We start from the raw sequence: 19,299 nt of genomic DNA, 5'->3' as shown, positions 1-19,299 counted from the left end.
TGTAATTGTATTTTTCAAATGCAAATGATAGCTCTAAGAATTCTTCCTTTGGTACGTGGTTTACAGGAGCAGTTCAGTTCGTGTCTCTCAGTAGGAGACAGATCTTGCTCAAGGCTAAGGACAGGAGGGGCTGATCCGTGATGTTTGCTCCCTGTTCTCTGAAGGGGTTTATTGGGTAGAAATGCAGATAACTGTAAAGTCTTGTGGGGAGGCTTCCTCGCCAAAATTGGTCAGCAAAGTCGCTGTTCCTGCCCCTCTCATCCAAGGAGGGGAACAGGAAACGTTCTCCTGTTGGTTTTTTTTCTCATGTCTTACCACAAATACATCAATAACACACTTTCAGGTTTAACTTGTATCATTATTTGGCATTCTGTTTATTGTTCACTGACCTTGAGAGATTACATCCCCCAAACCTGCTGAATTCCCAGCTACAGTACAGGTGTGCTGTCAGTTTTAGTAAAACTTTCCCGTTCGTGCCCAGTAAAATTTGGCATTCTGAATTATTGACGTTCGGTGAGTGATGGAATTTTTTTCTCTTTTTCTTCCAAATCCTCTGCTGCTCCAGGTATGAAGATGAATAATGCAGGCCACTGGTTTCAATGATGCTGGGCTTTTATAACTGGATTCATTAAGGAATACAAAGAAAATTCTCACAGGGATCAATAATGGTGTCTTCTGGCTGCAGAATGCGAAGTTTTTGGTTTCTGCTCCTTGTCAGCTTCCTGCAGTGTACTGAAGGTAAGCTGTGGTTTGTTTTTTACTTGAGTTTGCAGATGAGTTAAATGGACTGCACGTTAATTTCTGTTACATCAGTTGAAGTCTGAGGATGTCAAACTAAACGTATCTATAGCATATTTTTAGGTTTCATTTATAAGATTCAAACTGTCCCTTTTTAATGAAAAAAAAAAGATATTTTTTGGTTTTGATAGTGTCATATGTTTAAACTGAAGTGATGGTATTAATATGCTTTGGTAGGTGCCTTATTTTTGGGTTCTTCCTGTTTGTTCTTCCTTTTTCTATTTTCATTGCACAACAATTTAGTAGGAATGTACAGATATGTTAAATGTGATATAAAACACCTAAACAGTGAAAATGAAATACCTGTTTTACTTTTCTAATTTGGCTTGATGAAAATGAAAATGGCAAACACTTCATTAATATTAGAACTATGCAAGTTAAATTTCAGGAAATAAAACTCAGGGTTCGTACAGAAATAACATCTACTTGAAAATATGCTTGCTTTTTTTAGAAAAGGGAAAAATACCGCACTACTATCAAATATGTTTAAAATAGCTCGTAAATCAAAGAGATGAGGAAGGAAAAGGATTTTTTAAACATGTTGCGTTATCTGTTCTTTGTCTGTTTTTCTTCATAAACTTTATCCAGTTAGTCTGTCTCCCCAGCTGTTCTTGTGGCCCTTTTAATAAACAGAGGAACACAAAGGAACGAACAGGAAATCATGGTTTATGAATTCTTAATTACAAATATTCATCTCGAACTTGAGGGTATTTCTGGGTGTAAGCATTTTGATTGGCCTGGTTGCAGGTGAAAAGATTGGTTTAGTAATAAAATAGCATCCCACATTATTCAGTAATTGGTATGTAATATCTAGGCTTCCTTGGTGCATCTGTGCTGTGATCTCACCAGCTTTGAAAGCGGATCCATACCGTACCCTGTCAAAATTCCTTCAATTTTAAGGCTAGATTTTCAGAAATTCTTGGGGAAAGCTACTCTGCCTCCCCCCCTCTTCTTTCTGGAATCTATATGAATAACCAGTCCCCCAAAATGGCAAACCCCAAGATTATAAATTGAAATACACGGTATTCCGTGCTCACTGGGTAATTTCCTGAGCTTTAATCCCAGGCTGTCGTGGCTGGGGTTGTGTGTTGTGCTGGCAGACGAGCTCTGCTGAAGTAAGTTGTGTGAACACACACATCTATCAGGGGGTGCCTCCTCGGAGCCTTCACGGGGGTTTTGAAGGTGGCAAATCTCATCTGCCTTGAATAGCTCTCCTCCCCCCTTCTCAGACACTGCCAGGATATGTTGGAGAGCTGGCATTTCCCAGGAGTTTCCTCCCTGGTGGGTGTCTGCTCTGGTGACAGCTGTACTGACTGCGCTCTCCTGTCGGTCCAGTCTGTGCACTTGGGTGTAACCTCACTGTTAGAGCAGAGTAAGGACCGAGAGCTGAAAGGTGAAATGCTTTTCAGCCTCTCTCACAGCTAAGAAAGGCGAATGTGGATTAGGAGGTTGGAATTACAAACCTTTCGACTGGCTGGTTTGGTTGTAACTGGTGTTAATTACAAATGCACTTAGACTGCAAAAGTGGTTGCACTAGTTGAAACCAAAGGTGTAGACATCTGTGTAGTAGAGTCATCTATGGTTTGTTTTTTTTTTTCTGAAGTTTTAAAATACTAAGGAATTTTTTTCATTATTGCAGTCATTTCAAATCTGTATATTCGGTGCATTTTACAAAGATTCGGGCACTTGCAGTTTAATGCTGTGTGTGGTGGTTGAAAACATTTGAAGGCAGAAAGGAAAAGCAGACGAACAACTTGCTGTGATTTGGTTAAAGTTGCAGACAGCGTGCTGTAAAAGAGCTTGGAAAGGAAAAAAGTCATCCCAGAACTTCTGCAGATTGAATTTTTGCTAGTTGCAGAAAGTTAATTTTCATTGTCATCTGTAATATTTCAAGTTCATTCTGTGCTGTCCCTGTTTTTCTTGCTTGTAGTAGCCAGTAGCAATCTTCTGATGCTTCGGTTGTGAATTTACTTTTTTAAAGTCCATACAAGAGCTGCTTTTTCAGCTAAAAGAAACAGGAAAGGAAATTGGGAGCAGATAACAGAATCATACCAAATTAATTGTAAATTCTTAAAATAAATGAAATACTGTGGCTCTGTATACTGGAAATGAATATTAATATAGAGTTGGCTTCCAGCCACAGGAGCAAAATGAATACCGCATTATTACACTTTCTCACAAGATTACATTGCCTTCTGCTTCAGTAATGAGAGATGCCAAGTATAACATGCTTTAGTAGCACTTCATGCCTGGAAGTACGAACATGAACAAAGGTTAAAATAAGAGCATCTAACTTTTGGTAGAAATAGGAAAATCTTTAATTCTCTCGCCTGGAACTGCAGTTTTTTATGGAATCCTGTGTGTACGTGCGGGTTGTTGCAGTTGGTGGGGGAGATGAGACCTGGCTGAATGCCCTGCTTTTACATTTTAATGTTTCTGTACAGCTAAATGGAGAGAAGGGGAGGGGGGAGATCCTGGGTGTGGACAAGTGATTCATTTGCTCTTATAATGAAACATTTTCCAATCAAGAAAAGGCTTCATTACTCTCCCAGTGCCCTAACTTTAACTCACCAGGGAATTAGCAAGCAGGGCACAGTTATAGGAAGGCTGTAATTTTATTTTAGTGCTGCCTATCCAGACAGGAGTCATATCTCCAGTTAAAAAGGTCCTGGTTTTGCTTTGTTTTTCCTGGCTGTGCAGTCCAGATGGGATTGCTTTTGAAGCAGTCCCTTCCCTCGGTTAAAATGCACCTGGAACAGACAAGTGCCGGCAGCTGGACGGGAAAACCACACCGAGTTATTGTACACTGCTGATGGATCTGATCAACAGCAGGTCAATATTGCTGTGCAGGGGTCTGAAAAATGATGTTACTGCCATCAACACCAAGCACTGCAGCCCTAAATAAGGAAAAGATGAGAGGAAAAAGGAACGAAGAGCCGAGGTCACGAGCTTGAATATTAATGTCGTTTCTGACAGTATTTTTCTGCCCCTTTTTTCCTGGACTGTACTTGCTGTAGGCTGTATGTAGCATGTTCTGCTCCAGTTCTGTTCAAACAGAACCCCGTGCCCATCGTGACTCTCTGGCCTCACAGGAGGGGTTGATGCTCCCCTCAATCCCTTGCAGCCGAGTCCTGCACCTTTACTCACCTGTTTTGTACAAACTTCAGCAAATTAATTACTTTTGACACCGCTGCTGCTTTTTTTTTTTTCCTCTTCCCCCCCCCCCCCTCCTAATTAGGTGAAATCATCCAACAAGTTAGAAATTATCTGAGAAAATACAGAAAGTCAGGGAGTGAGATCACACATGCCTTGTTTCCATAGCAAAGCAGAGTAGAGAGCTTATTATACATATTATTGGTTTCTCTTCAAGCAAGTTAAGACAGATACACTAATATGCATATGAAAAAAAGATGTCAGAGCTAAACATTCTGGTGAAGATTGGTTTCTGGACTGTGTAGGTTTCGATATTTTAAGCTTTATCTTGCTTACAACGTCCACCTTTTTGACTAGCTTTTGATGCCGTTTGTTTTCATTCTCTCTTCTGCTGCTTGAACAGCACAAATGCTTGGGAAGCACTGAAATAATTTTCTTTGCCTACATTCTATTTTAATCAAGGCTTAATACAATTTTAATTCATTTTCTTGTGAATTATTATCTATGCTTTGTCCAAAGGAAGAAGCATCATGCTTTCATTATCTATTTAATTCTGTTTTCCTAAATGGAATTAATGTTTTTAAAGAAATCCAGCCTGTCTTTGCCTCTGAATGTTTGTTTTAATGAACATTACACTGAGAAAGATATTTTCTTATAAATTCCAGTTATGCCAGCCAAAGAGCTGAGTGTTAAATTGGAAGCAGTTTTAAGTGCATGTTCAGTGTTAGTGCATTTACTAAAGAAAAGACATAATAATTACAGATAAAGGATGTTGGGTCACTACAAAGATGTTTGCTGTTTTAGTGTGTTGCTTCAGATCTTCAGCTTCCTGTCAAGCCACTCAGACATAGAGTGTCTCAGGCATGTGCCACAGGTATTAGTAGGATTTTGCTCAATATAGAAATTAAAATAAAACTTGTACCCTGGACTTGAGTAGGAATCAACTTCTGTTAATTAGTGGATTCAGGTTCTACAAGGAGTGAAATCCATTATGGAGTCACGTAAGAGCAGACAGGAGCACAAATTCAGTTTCTAGCCGGGGAATTTAGCTCAGTGGGAGCTCTGGGCAGCACCCAGTGAGCAGGAACTGCCTGGTTGGCAGAGTTTGCAGAGAGAGCATCCCTGAGCATGCCCGGCTGGGGCCAGGCAGTTGTTGCTCACCCTTTGGAGGGTCACTCCAATAACCCTCCCAGTACTGTCCTCATTGCTGTCACACGTACCCAGTGTGTTTAGGATTCTTTAGCAAACCTTTTTTCCTCAGTTGGTTAATGCAGACTGTGCAGATTTCAGATCTGTGTGAAGGGAGCAATCGGGTTCCTGCAGAAAGCAACTGCTGCACTGGGTCCTGTTCCTGCCCTGGCAGATCCTGCCGTTTTCCAGGGGATATGCTGGTGCTTACTTGTCTGGGAGATCTCTCTTTTTCCTTTAATGAGGGAGATGTAGGCCCAGCACGTTTTCTAAAAAGGAAATTGCTCCAAAGCAAGACCAAACTTCTTCTTTAAGAAGAGTGTTCCAGTTTTCAATTGCATTTCCAGGAAACAGAGATGGACAGACTGCCTGGAAATCCAGAGATACTTTAACATGCTGGCAGTGAACACCCTTTTAAATATTCCCAAAGCAGTGAGGGCTGCAGGATTCTGTGCTCTAACATTACATTTCTGAAACCAAAGCAAACCCACCATTTTAAATACTGTGCTAACATTTAAATGAGAGTTTGCTAGGAAGTGTTAATGTAAGAGCCTTAAAATTTAAGCAGAGAGTATAAATGCATAATTACTATGAGATGAGTAATAGTATTACTTTCCTGATCTGCTGTCTTCACAGTTACTGGAAAACACTCTCCTCGATGAGTGGAGATTTTGCATATTCCCAGGCTCTATTCAGAAGAAGAGAAGAGCCCTGTAATGTTTAGAATGGCAGAAATGAAGTGTGCTGTGCTAAAGGCAGATGCTCTATTTTCAGAGCCCTCTAAGCTGCTACTTGAGTTACTGTCTTTAGTTGCTGTAACCTTGAGGGGTCTCAGTGGGTGAGGAGAGCTGTGCAGTGACCACTGCAGGGAGAGGGGACTGACTTATCCTTTTCTTTTGTTAAATACAAATCTGAGTATATTTTAGATTAGTTTATTATGATAAGGTGCCTTTCCAAGAACACAGTAGCAGAATTTGGACATACATGTCTGTAAAAAAAACATCAAGTAGGCATCATTAGTATTCTGTTACTACACATGGAAAATTACAGAAATTTATTTTTTACTAAGAGTTGTATTTTTAAAATATCAAATTATTTTTTATTCCTGTTCTTTGTGGAGTGGAAGGATGCTGCTTGTCTTAGTAACGAGGTTTTTTATTTAGATTTAACAGCATTGTCTTTATATTGTACTTTCAGGTCATAGTGTAAAATGGAAGTATAACTGCCTGAAGCATCTGATATCAATGAATGCCTCAGCACTGGCTTTCTTATTGCATTTAGTGTCCTTATGATCAGATTATAAAAATTATCATAAAGTATAATGATTTTAGATTTAGTATTTGTTGCCGAGTTCTACAGGCACATAATGGGTTTTATACTTGCAAACAGATCCACTGATGCTCGTGGTCTGCCTCTGTGAGTAAATGGCACAGAAGGTAATGGAGTTTGTGCTAATTGTGTGCTGTGCAGATGTCTCAGAAGCAGGGTGTGTGTGCAGAGTCAGAGCACTACAGAAGAAGGACTCATGTAAACGCTCTCATATGTGTTTCATGGATGTGCCCACTTCCATATTCCATGTTCCACATTGTGTTACATGAGGAAGAGGAGATGAAACCATTCACAGAGAGTTGTTCTTGGCTTGTCCATCCATACTCTCGTCACAAATGCACTTCGTAGTATGGAAGCTCCTTAAAGCTTAAAAACTCTCTGGCCTTTTGCAGTGGTTAATTAGTGTCGTATTTACTCATCAGTGTTGGTTGTTTGGAAGAATACAGTTGCTGCTTGTGATTGTTTTTATTTTGTTATGTTTAGATTGGCAGTTTGATTGAGACTCAGGAATGGTGGATACTTTTCCAATCATAATTCAGGTTTTTTTAAAGATTACTCCATTTTTTACATTTTTGACAGAGGATGTATTTTGCATGGGTGACCCTGTAAATGAGCCATACCTGAAATCCACAGACACAGTACAATAAACTGAATATGCAGTCCTTTCTTATACGTAGGAGCTGAAAAAATCCTTTTGCTGAAGGTGTCCCAAATTTCTGCCCTTCCAGAAAGAGCCTTGAACTCCTTCACTGGCTTTCAGAACCCAACTGTGCCGAAGCTCTTTGTGCTTCTGTAATCTCCATCTCCTCGCTTGCTTTTGAAGCATAAAGAGATAGAGCTGTACAAATGTTAGCTGTGTTTGTGGCTCCTTCCTTCACTCAGGGACACAATTCATCCACGTCCCAGCGATGCTGAGGCCCCCTGTAAATGTGCACATTCCCTGCTCCTTCCTTCTGAGCTTGGGCCGGGCCAGGCGGTTGGGAACGTCTCATTCTTTTTGTCTTCTCCATTTATACTGGTGTAATAATCCCTGATGTTGTCTCGGTGTGTAAAAGATGTGTGGGGGAGACTAGTTGGGAAGCAAAATGAGGTTTTTTTTTTCATCTGTTGCCGGAGCAACCCCTACATGTGAGAAACCCGGGGGGACCACATAACTTTCAGTTGTTGGGTACGGCACTCGGTGAGTTTTATGGGGGATCTTGAGGGTGGAAGGAAAGCTGCCTTTTGTGTTCTCCCTTGTCAGGGCTTGTGATCTCTCTCTCAGGAATTGGGCAGTTTTGTTCTCTTCCAGCAGAAAGCACAATTAATGCGAGGTGCTGTTGGAGCAGTTTTCCTGTTAAATTTGAATTCAGTAATTCATTTAGGAAACCTGAGAGGAAGCTGACACTGAAACCAGATTTGCCTTTGTGCTACATTTTTACTGGTAAAAGCAGTGGGGACTGTTTGCCTTTTATAGACTTTGGTGCTATTTCACATCACTTCTGTTTTCACTTCTGTTTTAACCATCTCTTAAGTGAGCTTCAGTCAGATTTGGCTGCTGCCCCTGATCCTGTTTGTCTGTGCATGTGACTTGATCTGCCTTCCATGGTACTTTACATTCATTTCTCTTATTGAGCTGCCCCAGTTCTTTTCTCTAACTGATTGGATTGCCTGTAATATTTTGCCTTTTTTAATAATTACAAAATGGTACTTTAAGAATTAAGTTGGTTTTTATTCTGCACCACTGAAAGTCTATTGGAAAAATGTGGGTTTGTGGCTGAGAACTGATCGTGCTTTCTAGTGGTTTGAGATAAATATGCTTTTAGTAAACAAAACTGAGCAGTTTGCTGCTCAGGCTTTTGCATCATTTAATTTGCACCAGATGAAACTGGCATGCGTGAAGAGCCAGGCATGGAAAGCACTAGAGGGCAAACGGGTGGTTTGTGATGTGGATTATTACCCATAAAGATGGATAGAGTCCACAAAACATCACTTCATGTATTAATGCACCAGCTGGAAAAAAACCCCAAACATATCAGCATTGCATATCATGCATAAATTGTTTGGTTTGGGCCTTCAGTTGAAATCCTGATCAGTAATACCCTTTAAATCTTTGTGCTGGTGTAAAGATATACATATATATATCTTCATATCTATAAAAAGCATCTGTACATTTTTAAAAATTCACAATACAAAAGTCTGGAAGTCATCCATGTGTAGACTGTTTTGAAGGATTGATGATGCACAGTGTTTTGTTCTGCAGTGTAAACTAAGTGCTGACAGAAAGTCGAGGAATACATCTAACCAGCAGTCTTTCCTTTACCAGTTACACTGCAATGTAGTAATATAGCACTTATTTTGCTGTATGTTTTATATATAACAGTATAACAATTAATTTGCTGCATAAGTTATTTTGAATTTCACATTGTTAAATCAACAGAGTGCTAACCCAGTGCTGACAACAACTCCAGTTAGGATATTTAACCTTACCTCTTTGCTGCATTATTTTCTAGCTCTTGGATTTTTTGTGGATCCATTTTAACTGTATTTGTATATTGCCTTCTTTTTACAATGAGTTTTTTGGAGTATGAAGAGAGACTTTCTGAATATTTGCTATTAGAAATTTCTCATCATGTTAATGCCATTTGTAACAGACTCGGTAATTCGGACTTTATTTACCTCAGAGCTTCATCTGTTCTGATCCTTTTTGTTTCCTTTTTCTATAGGGCTCATTAAAAAATAAAATACAAAAAATCTAGTGGCAATAACAGGGACAAACTTCAGTACAGAAACTCTTTGGTCAAGGTGTGGTTGATGGTGACCGAAGCAAAATTTATTCTCTTGGTCCTGTTTCCATCTGGAGTGAGGAGTCAGATGTAACGGGGGGGGAAGGTGCATTTAGAAGCATTTAAAGATGTTAAGCAACAATAAAACTCTGTAACCATTTAAATGACAGCAGCTGACTATTTGAATTAACTTTGTGTTTGGCTTAATTTTGGGTCCTAATTATTCCTAACTTACGTGAGTAGATTTCAATTATACAATACTGCAGGGATTTGTAGCTAAGGCAACTAAAGGAATCATTTTACATAAAGTACTTTTGTTCAACTGATTAGGCAGGTTAAAATGGAAAGATAGAAAATGGGAACTCTTGTCTGATAAGGGCCAATGAGTTGTTACCAATGACACCGTGAAGGAATAACACAGGGAAATCTCATTATTGAAGATTTTGAGAATTTTTTGCAACATGTTTATATCTTGATAGTGTGGTATTAGTTAGCACTCATGATTCTCCTGGCTATTAACAAGAGCTTCATAAAAAGACAATGCACATTTCTTTTTTTATTTGTACCCTGGTTTGGTCTGCATGAGGTGGCTTTCACTAGAAGCTTGTTAACTAAAAAATTTTTTGTTAAAAAGACTTTTAAATATATATTTATACCAGTTAACCATTTAAGTGTGCAAAAGATGCTGTTCACTGCATGATATTTCATGTTTTAGACGTGAAGGCATTTTTAGACACACAGCTCTCATCTCCAATATCCTGTTTATTTAGAACTGCTGTTCCATGAAAATAGCTCTAAATTGTCCTAGGTTCTTAAGATAACCTGGGGGAATTGGAAGCCTCTGGAATCAATTCCTGTTTGTATTACTCACACAAATGTATACCCTTCATTAGGAATTAATCTTTGAAAAAAATTACCTGAGCTTAAAACCAGGCATTTTTATGCATATAGATATATATTTTGTAGATAGATATTTTGAGAGTGTGTACATATATGCTCAGCTAAAAAATTTCGGTTTTATTCTTTGAGCCTTTGTAAAGTCACGCCTCCTGAATGAGATCTGCAGCGTAGGTAGGTGTCTCCTTTGGATGATAGTAGAGTAACTTCCCTAGGCTTAGAATGCTTAATTTTGGTTTTCCTCTGTTTTTCAAGCTCAACTCTTTTGGTTTCCTCAGCCGAAATCCTGAAGGTTACTGAGTGCTTATTCTGCTGACAGCACAATAGCACGTCTGCAACCTAAACTATTTAGTCTGCTTTTAGAGCTGTCAGCTTTGCCCCTGTCACTCGAATATACACCTGGACCTTACATCAGATACTTCAGCAGAAGCACTGCGGTTGTTTGCTGTGTTTGTTGTGTTTAGCAGATCAGAATTGGAGGCACCTCTGATGAGGACAGTGTAAGGCTTTGATGCTGTTTAAAGGGGGGAAAAAAGAGAAACACCTACAAAGCACAGGGTTAAAGTGTGCAACAGGAATTTCTAAATTAGATCCCAAATAAATGCTTAAAAAAATAAAATCTCATAATAATAGATCCACTTGTATCTCCTTCCTCCTCTGTGACAAATTCCATTTTTCTGTTGAAAACGCATGTTTTTGATGAGATGTGTGCTGTTAACATCTTAATGCTACACACTTTCAATTAGCAGCGCTGACAAGTTATTTAGGAACGTCTCTGGAGCATGTGGAGATGTGTACAGCTCCTCCACGGCTGGTGTTTGCTTTGCAGAGCGCAGGTATTCAGATTTAATTATCAGGAGGTGTTTGCAGTAGGCAGAGTGCCTTGGAAAGGCTCTCAAGGGCAAGGCTGGGGTGCCCTCCCTGCCTGGGCAGGGGACATTGGCACCTTCCTTTTGTAGGAAGGGGTTTCCCCCACTCACCTGGGCACTGGACAAGTGGGACAGAGGTAGGTCATGGTGGAGCTGTCAGAGTGCTTAAATAGATGAAAAAAAGAGAGATCTGTGCAGCCGCTGAAGCTTGGGAAGCCACTGTGCCAGTTGAGTGGGCATTTTCTTTTCGAGAGGGAAAATGGGTCGAAAAAGTGTCATTCATTGTCAGAATGTAGTACTAGTTTGACTCTTAACGGGGTTAATGTGCCTTTGTGGTACCCTGTCACCTAAAGTCAGAGTATTTACAGCCTGATCTAGTTATGAAGGTGGTGGAGGGTATCCCAAATTGTGTGCAGGGATTTACAAGTGTGGATGTGAAGACTCTTTGTGTCTGTGTAAGGGCGTGGCTGGGTGGATGTCAGAGTCGCATCTGATTTCTGTCCTGAAGAGAGAAACAAGATTTTTTCCGGAGGGTTCCCTTCCCAGATAAACTGGCCCTTTCACAGGTAGTTTAGGGTTTTTAGGAGTGCATATGCTTTTACAGGAATGGAAATTGCCTCATTATATCTTGATCCTTCAGCTTTTTTCTCTCAGTGCTAGTCAGTGCTGGAAGCTGCAGGGGAAGGTGTCAAAGTACTTAAAGGCACAAAGTAGCCTGCTTACAGTGGACATTTCTTAATTATCTGCTGTCACTGAGTACCAGTAGATATTTCCTGATTAATTGCTTAGGATATTAAAAAGGTATTTAACTAAGTTATATTTTTAGGTTTTGGAGCACAGTACTGTGGTCATGAATCTCCTTGTCTTTTGTCGACTTTATTTTAAAGACACTGGCATGGAGCGAATTTCTCTCTCCTTCGGTTGTCACCCCATTTCCAGATGATTCACGGAGTTTAATGAGTAATGCTGTTCTCTTGTAAAGTTTGTCATTTTGTCTCTCTCCCTCCACCCTCTCCACCATCCTTTTCTGATGATCAAGGCCACCTCACAAACCTCAGCTGTGCAGAGGAAACCATTCAGCTCCTCTGCATTGTCTTTCTTAGCCTTAGTTGGTCACCTAATTCAGCCAACTCGTCACTTCTCACACAAAAGGAGCTTCCTGCTTTTGTTGTACTTAAGAAATTTCTGGTTATGAAATCACTGGAAAGCGTTTTGGAAAAAACACCTGTGAGTTTGAGATGTGCTCAGAACATAGGAATGGGAAAACACACTACAGGCAACAAAACCAGTTATATTTTGCCAGTTTGTTTAGCTTTATGCAGTGATACGAGTCACAGTGCCAGATACTTTAATTTTGCAGCAGGGTTATAAATTTTGCTATATCTAATTGCAGCAAAGTTTTTCTGCTCAGCAGTTTTTTTCTTCTTGCTGAGCAAGTAGTGTGCTTATGTGAACGGTACCCTGATATATAAACTTGCTTTATGGATGTTTAAGGGCTTGTAATTTTCTCTTTAAACTCAAACCTAAATTTTTATAAATTTTTTTTTTTATGAAAAGATTTTATGGCCAACACATGCCCCGTGAGAAAAGGAAGAAGTTACAGATGGTCCAGAGGAGAGGGTCTGTTTCATACATAAAAACTTCATGTCAGCATTTCAGCAGAGCATCTTCTTAGGGTATCTCTGTTATCACTGACACCTTCACATTGACAAGCATATGGGATGTAGTGCTGAATGTGTAAATTGAAATGATCACATCTAGCATTTCCCTGTACCAGGTGCCAGCTTGCTGCTGCAGCTCTGCACTTAATGTTGAAGGAGGAGTGCTAGGAATAGTTTCGTTTGCTAATTACCTCTTATCTGCAGCGCACAGTCCTTGGGCAAACAGCTTACCCAGGTGTTTCTGAGAACTCCTCTCTGGGCTGTGCAGGATGGCAGGTGGTCCTGTGGTGACAGGACAGGGTGCACAACATGTAAGAAATCTCTACCCATCTGTGTGTTTTTTTTTTTTTTCCTCTCTTTTTTTGAGTCTTCAGTGAGGAACAGGAGACTAATTTGCAAGAATTTTCCCGTCCTTACAGAATTTGTCAGGGTGAAAAGCAGCAGGTTTTGCACAGCCCGGGAAATCTGTGTGCGTGTTTGTTGTGTTTGAGGTTTTTTTGATAACAAACCTGATTGTCCTGTCTTGTGATTTCAGTCGAAAGAAAAGTACCTACATGCCAGTGAGAGCTTTGCAAGGACCTGCAAGTTAAAATAAATAAAATGTGGTGGTTTAAGGAAGCGGCGGAGTCTAAATTGCCGTTCGGTACTGCTTTTCCAGGATCCAGTTTAACAGGATTATATCATTTTACTAATAACACTTTGATCTGTCATTTATACAAAAAGGCAGGCTTTCTGAAGCGTTTGCCTTACATGTTCTTTTGGGCTAGACTTAATCACTTGCAGTACTGATAATATTTTCTCATTCTTTAAAAATTCACATTACAGTCTTGTGCTTAATAGGACTGTGGTTTGAGTGCAGAATGGTAAAAAGAACCATTTAATTCGTAATCCAGTAATTCAGACAGCTAAATTATGCCTCCCTTTACCTGATATTTATTAAAATGAATCCAAATAAACTTCAGAAGCGTTGATGTCATCCAGTTGCCTTTTTAGAGTTCTTCAATGCTGTACAGAACAGATACATTCCTTACTATGAGTGAGTGAGTGCAACATCTGTCTCTTTATTTCTTCTTGCCTTTTTCCACACTTCTCCTAAGAGTTCTGGTTTTCGTTCTCAGGCATTCTGTGCAGTCTAAAATTCATAATGTTCACTTGAGCATCTCAGATATATATATATATATATATATATATATATATATATATATTTATAAATTGGCTTGGGCATGTATGTGTATATATATATATGTGTGTATATATATGTTTATATACATACATGCCCAAGACAATTTTATTGGTAGTTGCACCTTCACACTTGTTTTTTGTTCCATGCCTTTAGTTTGCATGTTAATATTTACCAGCACTCAGGAGGTGTAATATAGCAACTTGTTAATTACAAAAGAGAAGCACCCCACACCTAACAAACAAAACCAAGGAAAAAAAACAGCCCACAAAAAAACAATCCAAAGGGGAAAAAAAAAAACCAAACCTGATTGATGGCACCAGAGTTTGGAATCTTGGTGAAAAAGATTTAGTTACTAATGATGCTCTCTTTAAAATCAGAAATGAAGAGTTTATAAATATTTTAATACCTAGTTAATTGATAATTACAGGGTCTAGCAAATCAACAGGATTTTTTTTTAAAATCTAGCTTGAAAATGACTCCTACTATCTTTTGATGTACTCATGTTGAGCTCATCCTGCTGTATGATAATTTGGGTTTAAAAATAGTGGTCTTAAGTGTATTCAAAAAATCCCAGTATTGATCCCACAGCCTGTTTTAAAGGATCTTGGGTTATTCCCAAAGTTAATTCCTGTATGGTTCTGTGAAAACAAATGCCTGCATATCTCTATCTTCATCTCTTTCATTTCTTCTGTAACCTGTTTGGTTTGCAGTGTTACTGCAAGAAAACAAGGAGATTGTATTTCAACAGCTAGAAAAAATTGCCATTTCATTATCACTTTGAGTAGGAGTAACACTGATCGGGGTAATAACTCCAGCTAATGCATGAGGCAGAGCTGACAGTCCGTGGGTATTTCTGAATGTGTTGGGAGCCTCACTTGGGTTTCCATCAGGGAAAATACGGTGCTTTGGACACCTCAGAAATACAGCCCTGGGTAAGAATTCTCACTCACTGAGAAATGCTTCCTTAGAAATGGCTGAGTTCCTCCCTGCCTTTGTTTAGATTAGAAAGACTAATCAGAGTTGGGCCACATGTACTTCACGTGCAGATCCCAATGAATTAATCCTGGTTTCCTTCACTGCTGCCTTGGCTGGTCCTGGTGCTGGCCTGGCAGGGTGCTGTGGGGATGAGCAGCTCCTCTGTCTTGCAGGGAAGTTCCTGGAGAAGAAAATGTTATTTTGATAGTGGAAGAGAAGAGCCATCTGCATCCATTGAGTTTTATCCACCTCCTGCTAAAATCTGGTCTTGTAGGAGCAAACTGGTTCTAAGTGAATTTCTTGGTTGGCAAGGGGAAGTAAAAATGGCAGAAAATTTAACAAAGAGAGCTTGGGAAGGTGTGCAGTCGAGTGTAGCTCAGGCATTTCAGGAACAGTGAACTTCCACTGCTGTGGTGTTAACATTTCTTCATTTTATTAAGGAATAAAGGATGGGACGAAAGGTCAAGTTAATTGCCCTAAAATACAGAGGGGGTAAACACTGGAAGCCTCCAGTGACCATTCAGAGGTCCTTTCCTCTCAAACTAAGGATTCTAAAGGAGACCTTACTTAAAAAATAAATTAATTCGCCTACTGTCAAGTAAGTGTCCTCTGGCATTTGTTGCTTAAAATATATATTCATAGTTGGAGAGTTTTGACTAAAAACTTAGCAGGTACCAAAAGGATAGTTATATTTATATATACACACACACACACCTTTTTGCATCTTACAGGAGGAAAACTATCCTACATCTGTAGTCCCAAATGGAATGAGGCTGGAAGAACACCTGAGCATGCAGTTACTCTGCAAATCTGGCATCAGTGGGGACATGAAGGCCAATAAAGGGTACCCTTCTCTGTGGCAGTGCAGTTTTATGATGGATCAGATTAACTCTGCAATTATTTCCTCAGTCTCTCACCAGTGTCCCAGTTTTTACGAAGCTTCAGTTCTCTGTCCTAAGAGCAGGAATTGTAGAGTGTTGATATGCTTAGAGATGGAGGCAGCTGCTTCACTGTGGGTTCCTAGGGGTACAGACTGTAAGTTTAGGGATCTGTTAGACCCTGTATTTGCATCTGAGGTGCCTAACACACAGTGATGAGAGATGTGACAGTGGTGTTTCACAGCTCTTGTTTCTGCTGAGGTGCATTAACCAAAGGAAATGGGTAACTAGCAAAGACCAAATAGCATCTTGAGCCTAGGAATTTATTCCAGGCCTCTGAGGAACTCATTTACCTTGTTCATGGGGTCAGTTCTTTAGGTGACTCCTAGACCAGGAAAAACAGGTTTTTCAGAGAATACCTCCAGGCCAGGTAAGGCCTCAAACCTTTTAACTCTGATTTTCATTATAATGGCTTTCCCAGTCCAGGCATGAATACGCAGCTGGGAGGCTGATCTGTTCATCCTGAAATAGCCTGAGCAGAAAGTCAGATCAGCCATTTCTCGTGTCTTGTCTTTCTGATATTTGTTGTAGCAGTTTCACAAGTTTTACTGTGAGATTCATGAGCTCAGCAGGGATTGATCATGTAGGAATAAACTGAATTCAGGGAGAAGTGGACACTTGCACAAGACCGTGATTTTTTTCACTCTTTTCCAAAACTCGTAATAAAAAAAGTGGGAAATATTCATAGTGAAATATTTTATATTGGAAAAAAAGAAGTAGTGTTTATGACATCATATATTAAAAAATAGTTCTTAAGGAAAAGATTAAATAACATTTCAGTCTTATCATATTAGGCAAATTCAATTTCTATATCCTGTAACTTAAATTTACTCTTTGTCATTAGTACTGTACTGTGTTATGTCTTCTAACCACAAAATAATGACTATTTGAAGGATGGTTTTGCTTTTTTCCAATTTTTTTGTGCTACAATGTGTGTTTCTTTTGGCTTTACACCTTTTTGGTCTTCAGCTTCATATTAAGGCAATTTTGAAGAATATGTGGAGGGAGATAGAGGTTGAGCTGCAGAGATAAACTCTTCCATTGTTTCCATCATACCGGTGTTTCCTGTGATCTCTCCTTTGTTCTGTCAGCAGCCAAGGAGTATTCAAGCAGGGTGTTGTTCAGCTCTGTTTCAGACCAGGGTTGTCAGTGCTCTCAGGCCTTTGCTGGTGCTCTCAAAGCTCTCTGGCAGGCAGTTGGTGCCAAGGCACGTGCTTTGCCCGGGCAGGTTGCGCTGCTCTCGTGGCACAGCTCTCCTGGCACAGGAGGCAGCAGGGTCTGCTATCCTGGGAAACACAGACTGCCTCCTTTCACCTCTTGACACGGTGCATTTTCTGTTTTTGGAGCTCAGATGGATCCGAATCTGAACAGAGCAGTTGGTTGTTACAGGGCAGCAGAATTGCAGGTTTGTTTTGTTTGCTGAGTTCACTGGAGGGAGCTGCACTGGGTAGTGACCGCTCCAAAGGGCTGTGGAGCAGCAATGCACAGCCACTGCAGGTGTTAGCCAAGGCACCAAGAAGGGGCACTAAACAATAAGTAAACTGTGTACATGCTGAATACTTGTAAATATAGGAGATTAATAATCTGGAGTCGTACAGGATAGTAAATCTTGAATCTCGTTTGAATGAAACAGGATGCCCTAGTTCAAGAAGAGTGGTGCCCTACTTCATTGTGGGTTGTTTTTTTTTTTAAATAAATTTTTACTCCAGAAAGCAGAAGTGAAAAAAATACAGATTTCCATGGCTGTATTTGATATGACTAGTGCTGGAAATTGTGAAAGGCAGAGATGCCTGAAAGGAGAGTTCTGATGGAAGGGAGAGGGAAGTAGCCCTAAGCAAGTGCTGTGAGCAGCCCTGGGGGGACTCCATCTTTAACAAAGGAACAGAGGAAATGGAGCTGCGAGTAACTCTCTGAAGCGAGTTAGCTACGGGTAAAGGAGGAGCTGCAGAACCTGCAGGTGAACCCAGACAGTGCCAGAGCCAGGGAGGCTTTCCTTGGGAAGCGAGCTCTGCGTTTCTGCTCTCCTATTTTACTTTCTCCAGTTTTCTAATCCCACTTTCTCAGCCTTTTAAAAACGTTTACTTACCTAACACGTGCAGGGAGTGCCCAGGACATGGGACCAGCAGCAGTGGGATGTGTGTCCCGTTGAGTGGCCAGCATCAGCCTGGCGTGGGATTGGCAGTGCAGGAAGAGCTGCAGCCTCTCAGTCCAGATGTGTTTGTAGTAAGTAACGTGCTTACTATAATGAAATAATAAATAATAATGAAAAACAAACATTGTACTGTTTTTCTAGTAAATTCTGGCGAGGTTTGGAATATTTGCGTGGTGTCTGAGGGAGAAAAGCCTTTGGTCACCCACTCCGGGTTTCCCCACGGAGCTGTGCTTGAGTGGGGTTGATGCACATTCAGCCACGTGAACACAGTGTACTTTTGGACAAAGAGTAAACCCAACTGAATTAGTACTGCAATTAAAATATTTGTCTGTAGTGTTTGTTTTCTGCATTGTTGATGCTCTGAAGGAGCGAGGTGGTATGTATGTAAAATGCTGGCCTGGCTGTTGGATGTGTCTGAACTGGGTCGTTAGCTGTAATAATCTCGTGAAAGATCACAATCCTCTCAATTCCTCGTAGTCTGCAGGAGTTTCATTTTCTCTGTAATTTCCCCTTCAGCTGTTGTTCTCTATTTCTGGCTTGCCTGCCAGTAAAAGAGGAAAAAACCCAAAACTTTTTAGAACTCATGTCTTGTTAATCTGTTTCTTTTGCAGTGTTTCCCTCAGGGGCAATTCCTAATCTCCCAGAAGCATCAAAACATTCGAGTTAGTGTTGGTTTAGTGGCCAGTCCGGATAAGAGAGCACTCTTTAGCTCGTGTTTTCGTACCTTTTTTTGTCCCCTTTCACCCGGTAGGATTGTGGATTTCTAGAAAGGTTTGGCGGTGAGGCTGCAGATGTGTTCAGCTGCTAGTCTCTGCCTCCCACCATCCCTCCCCATTTCCTTGCCAGTTCAAACAGCACTTTCCAGATTTTCTTAATGAAATTCAGTTCACCCTACTCAGCCTAAAGTGAGTTCTAGAGGGATGTATTAATTTAACCTAGAAGCTTGATCTGTGAGTTATCTCAGTTCTATCAGCCTAGGTGCTTGTTGGGACTTGGGTTAAAGTCACAGGAGTGAAAATTTCTTGCCAGAAATTTTAACTGCAATTTCTAGGCATAGCTAGCTCTATCAAAATGCAAAAGAATTAAGTTGTCTCATTACTCTTCACTTGACAGAGGTGAGAAGTGTGTCAGCACCTTCCCAAAATGAGGAGAAGTCTTTAAGTATATTTTTTTTCTTATTGCTTAAACTTAATCTGTTCCCCAGGTGCTTATTAGTTTTTACCTTCTTTGCCTGTCTGAGAGTCCCTCTGAAATAAATAAGCCATGCTGTGCATCTGGGGACAGTGCTGTGGCCCTCTGGAAGTGTTTTGCTGTAGGGTCTCTACTGCTCTGGTACAAGTCTCATAATTTGAAATACACATTCTACATTTCAAACTGTAAGAGAAGGGGGG

At 40.2% G+C, this 19,299-nt stretch overlaps 1 protein-coding gene across 22 annotated transcripts in view; it reads left to right on the top strand.

Moving 5' to 3' along the window:
* Window positions 1-566: 566 nt before the first annotated feature.
* ADGRL2 (adhesion G protein-coupled receptor L2) overlaps window positions 567-19,299 on the top strand; it is a 121,079-nt gene continuing 102,346 nt past the window's right edge. For all 22 annotated transcript variants that reach the window (XM_027902384.1, XM_027902376.1, XM_027902382.1 and 19 more), the window contains exon 1: window positions 567-738. In XM_027902384.1, coding sequence (XP_027758185.1) covers window positions 666-738 — 73 coding nt within the window. In that variant the 5' untranslated portion in view covers window positions 567-665. The remainder of the gene's footprint in view (window positions 739-19,299) is intronic.

This window comes from Empidonax traillii, unplaced genomic scaffold, assembly GCF_003031625.1.
Source record: "Empidonax traillii isolate 1590-97213 ecotype Southwest subspecies unplaced genomic scaffold, ASM303162v1 scaffold868:size279580, whole genome shotgun sequence".
Lineage (NCBI taxonomy): Eukaryota > Metazoa > Chordata > Aves > Passeriformes > Tyrannidae > Empidonax > Empidonax traillii.
This window is presented reverse-complemented; position numbering and strand designations above follow the sequence as displayed.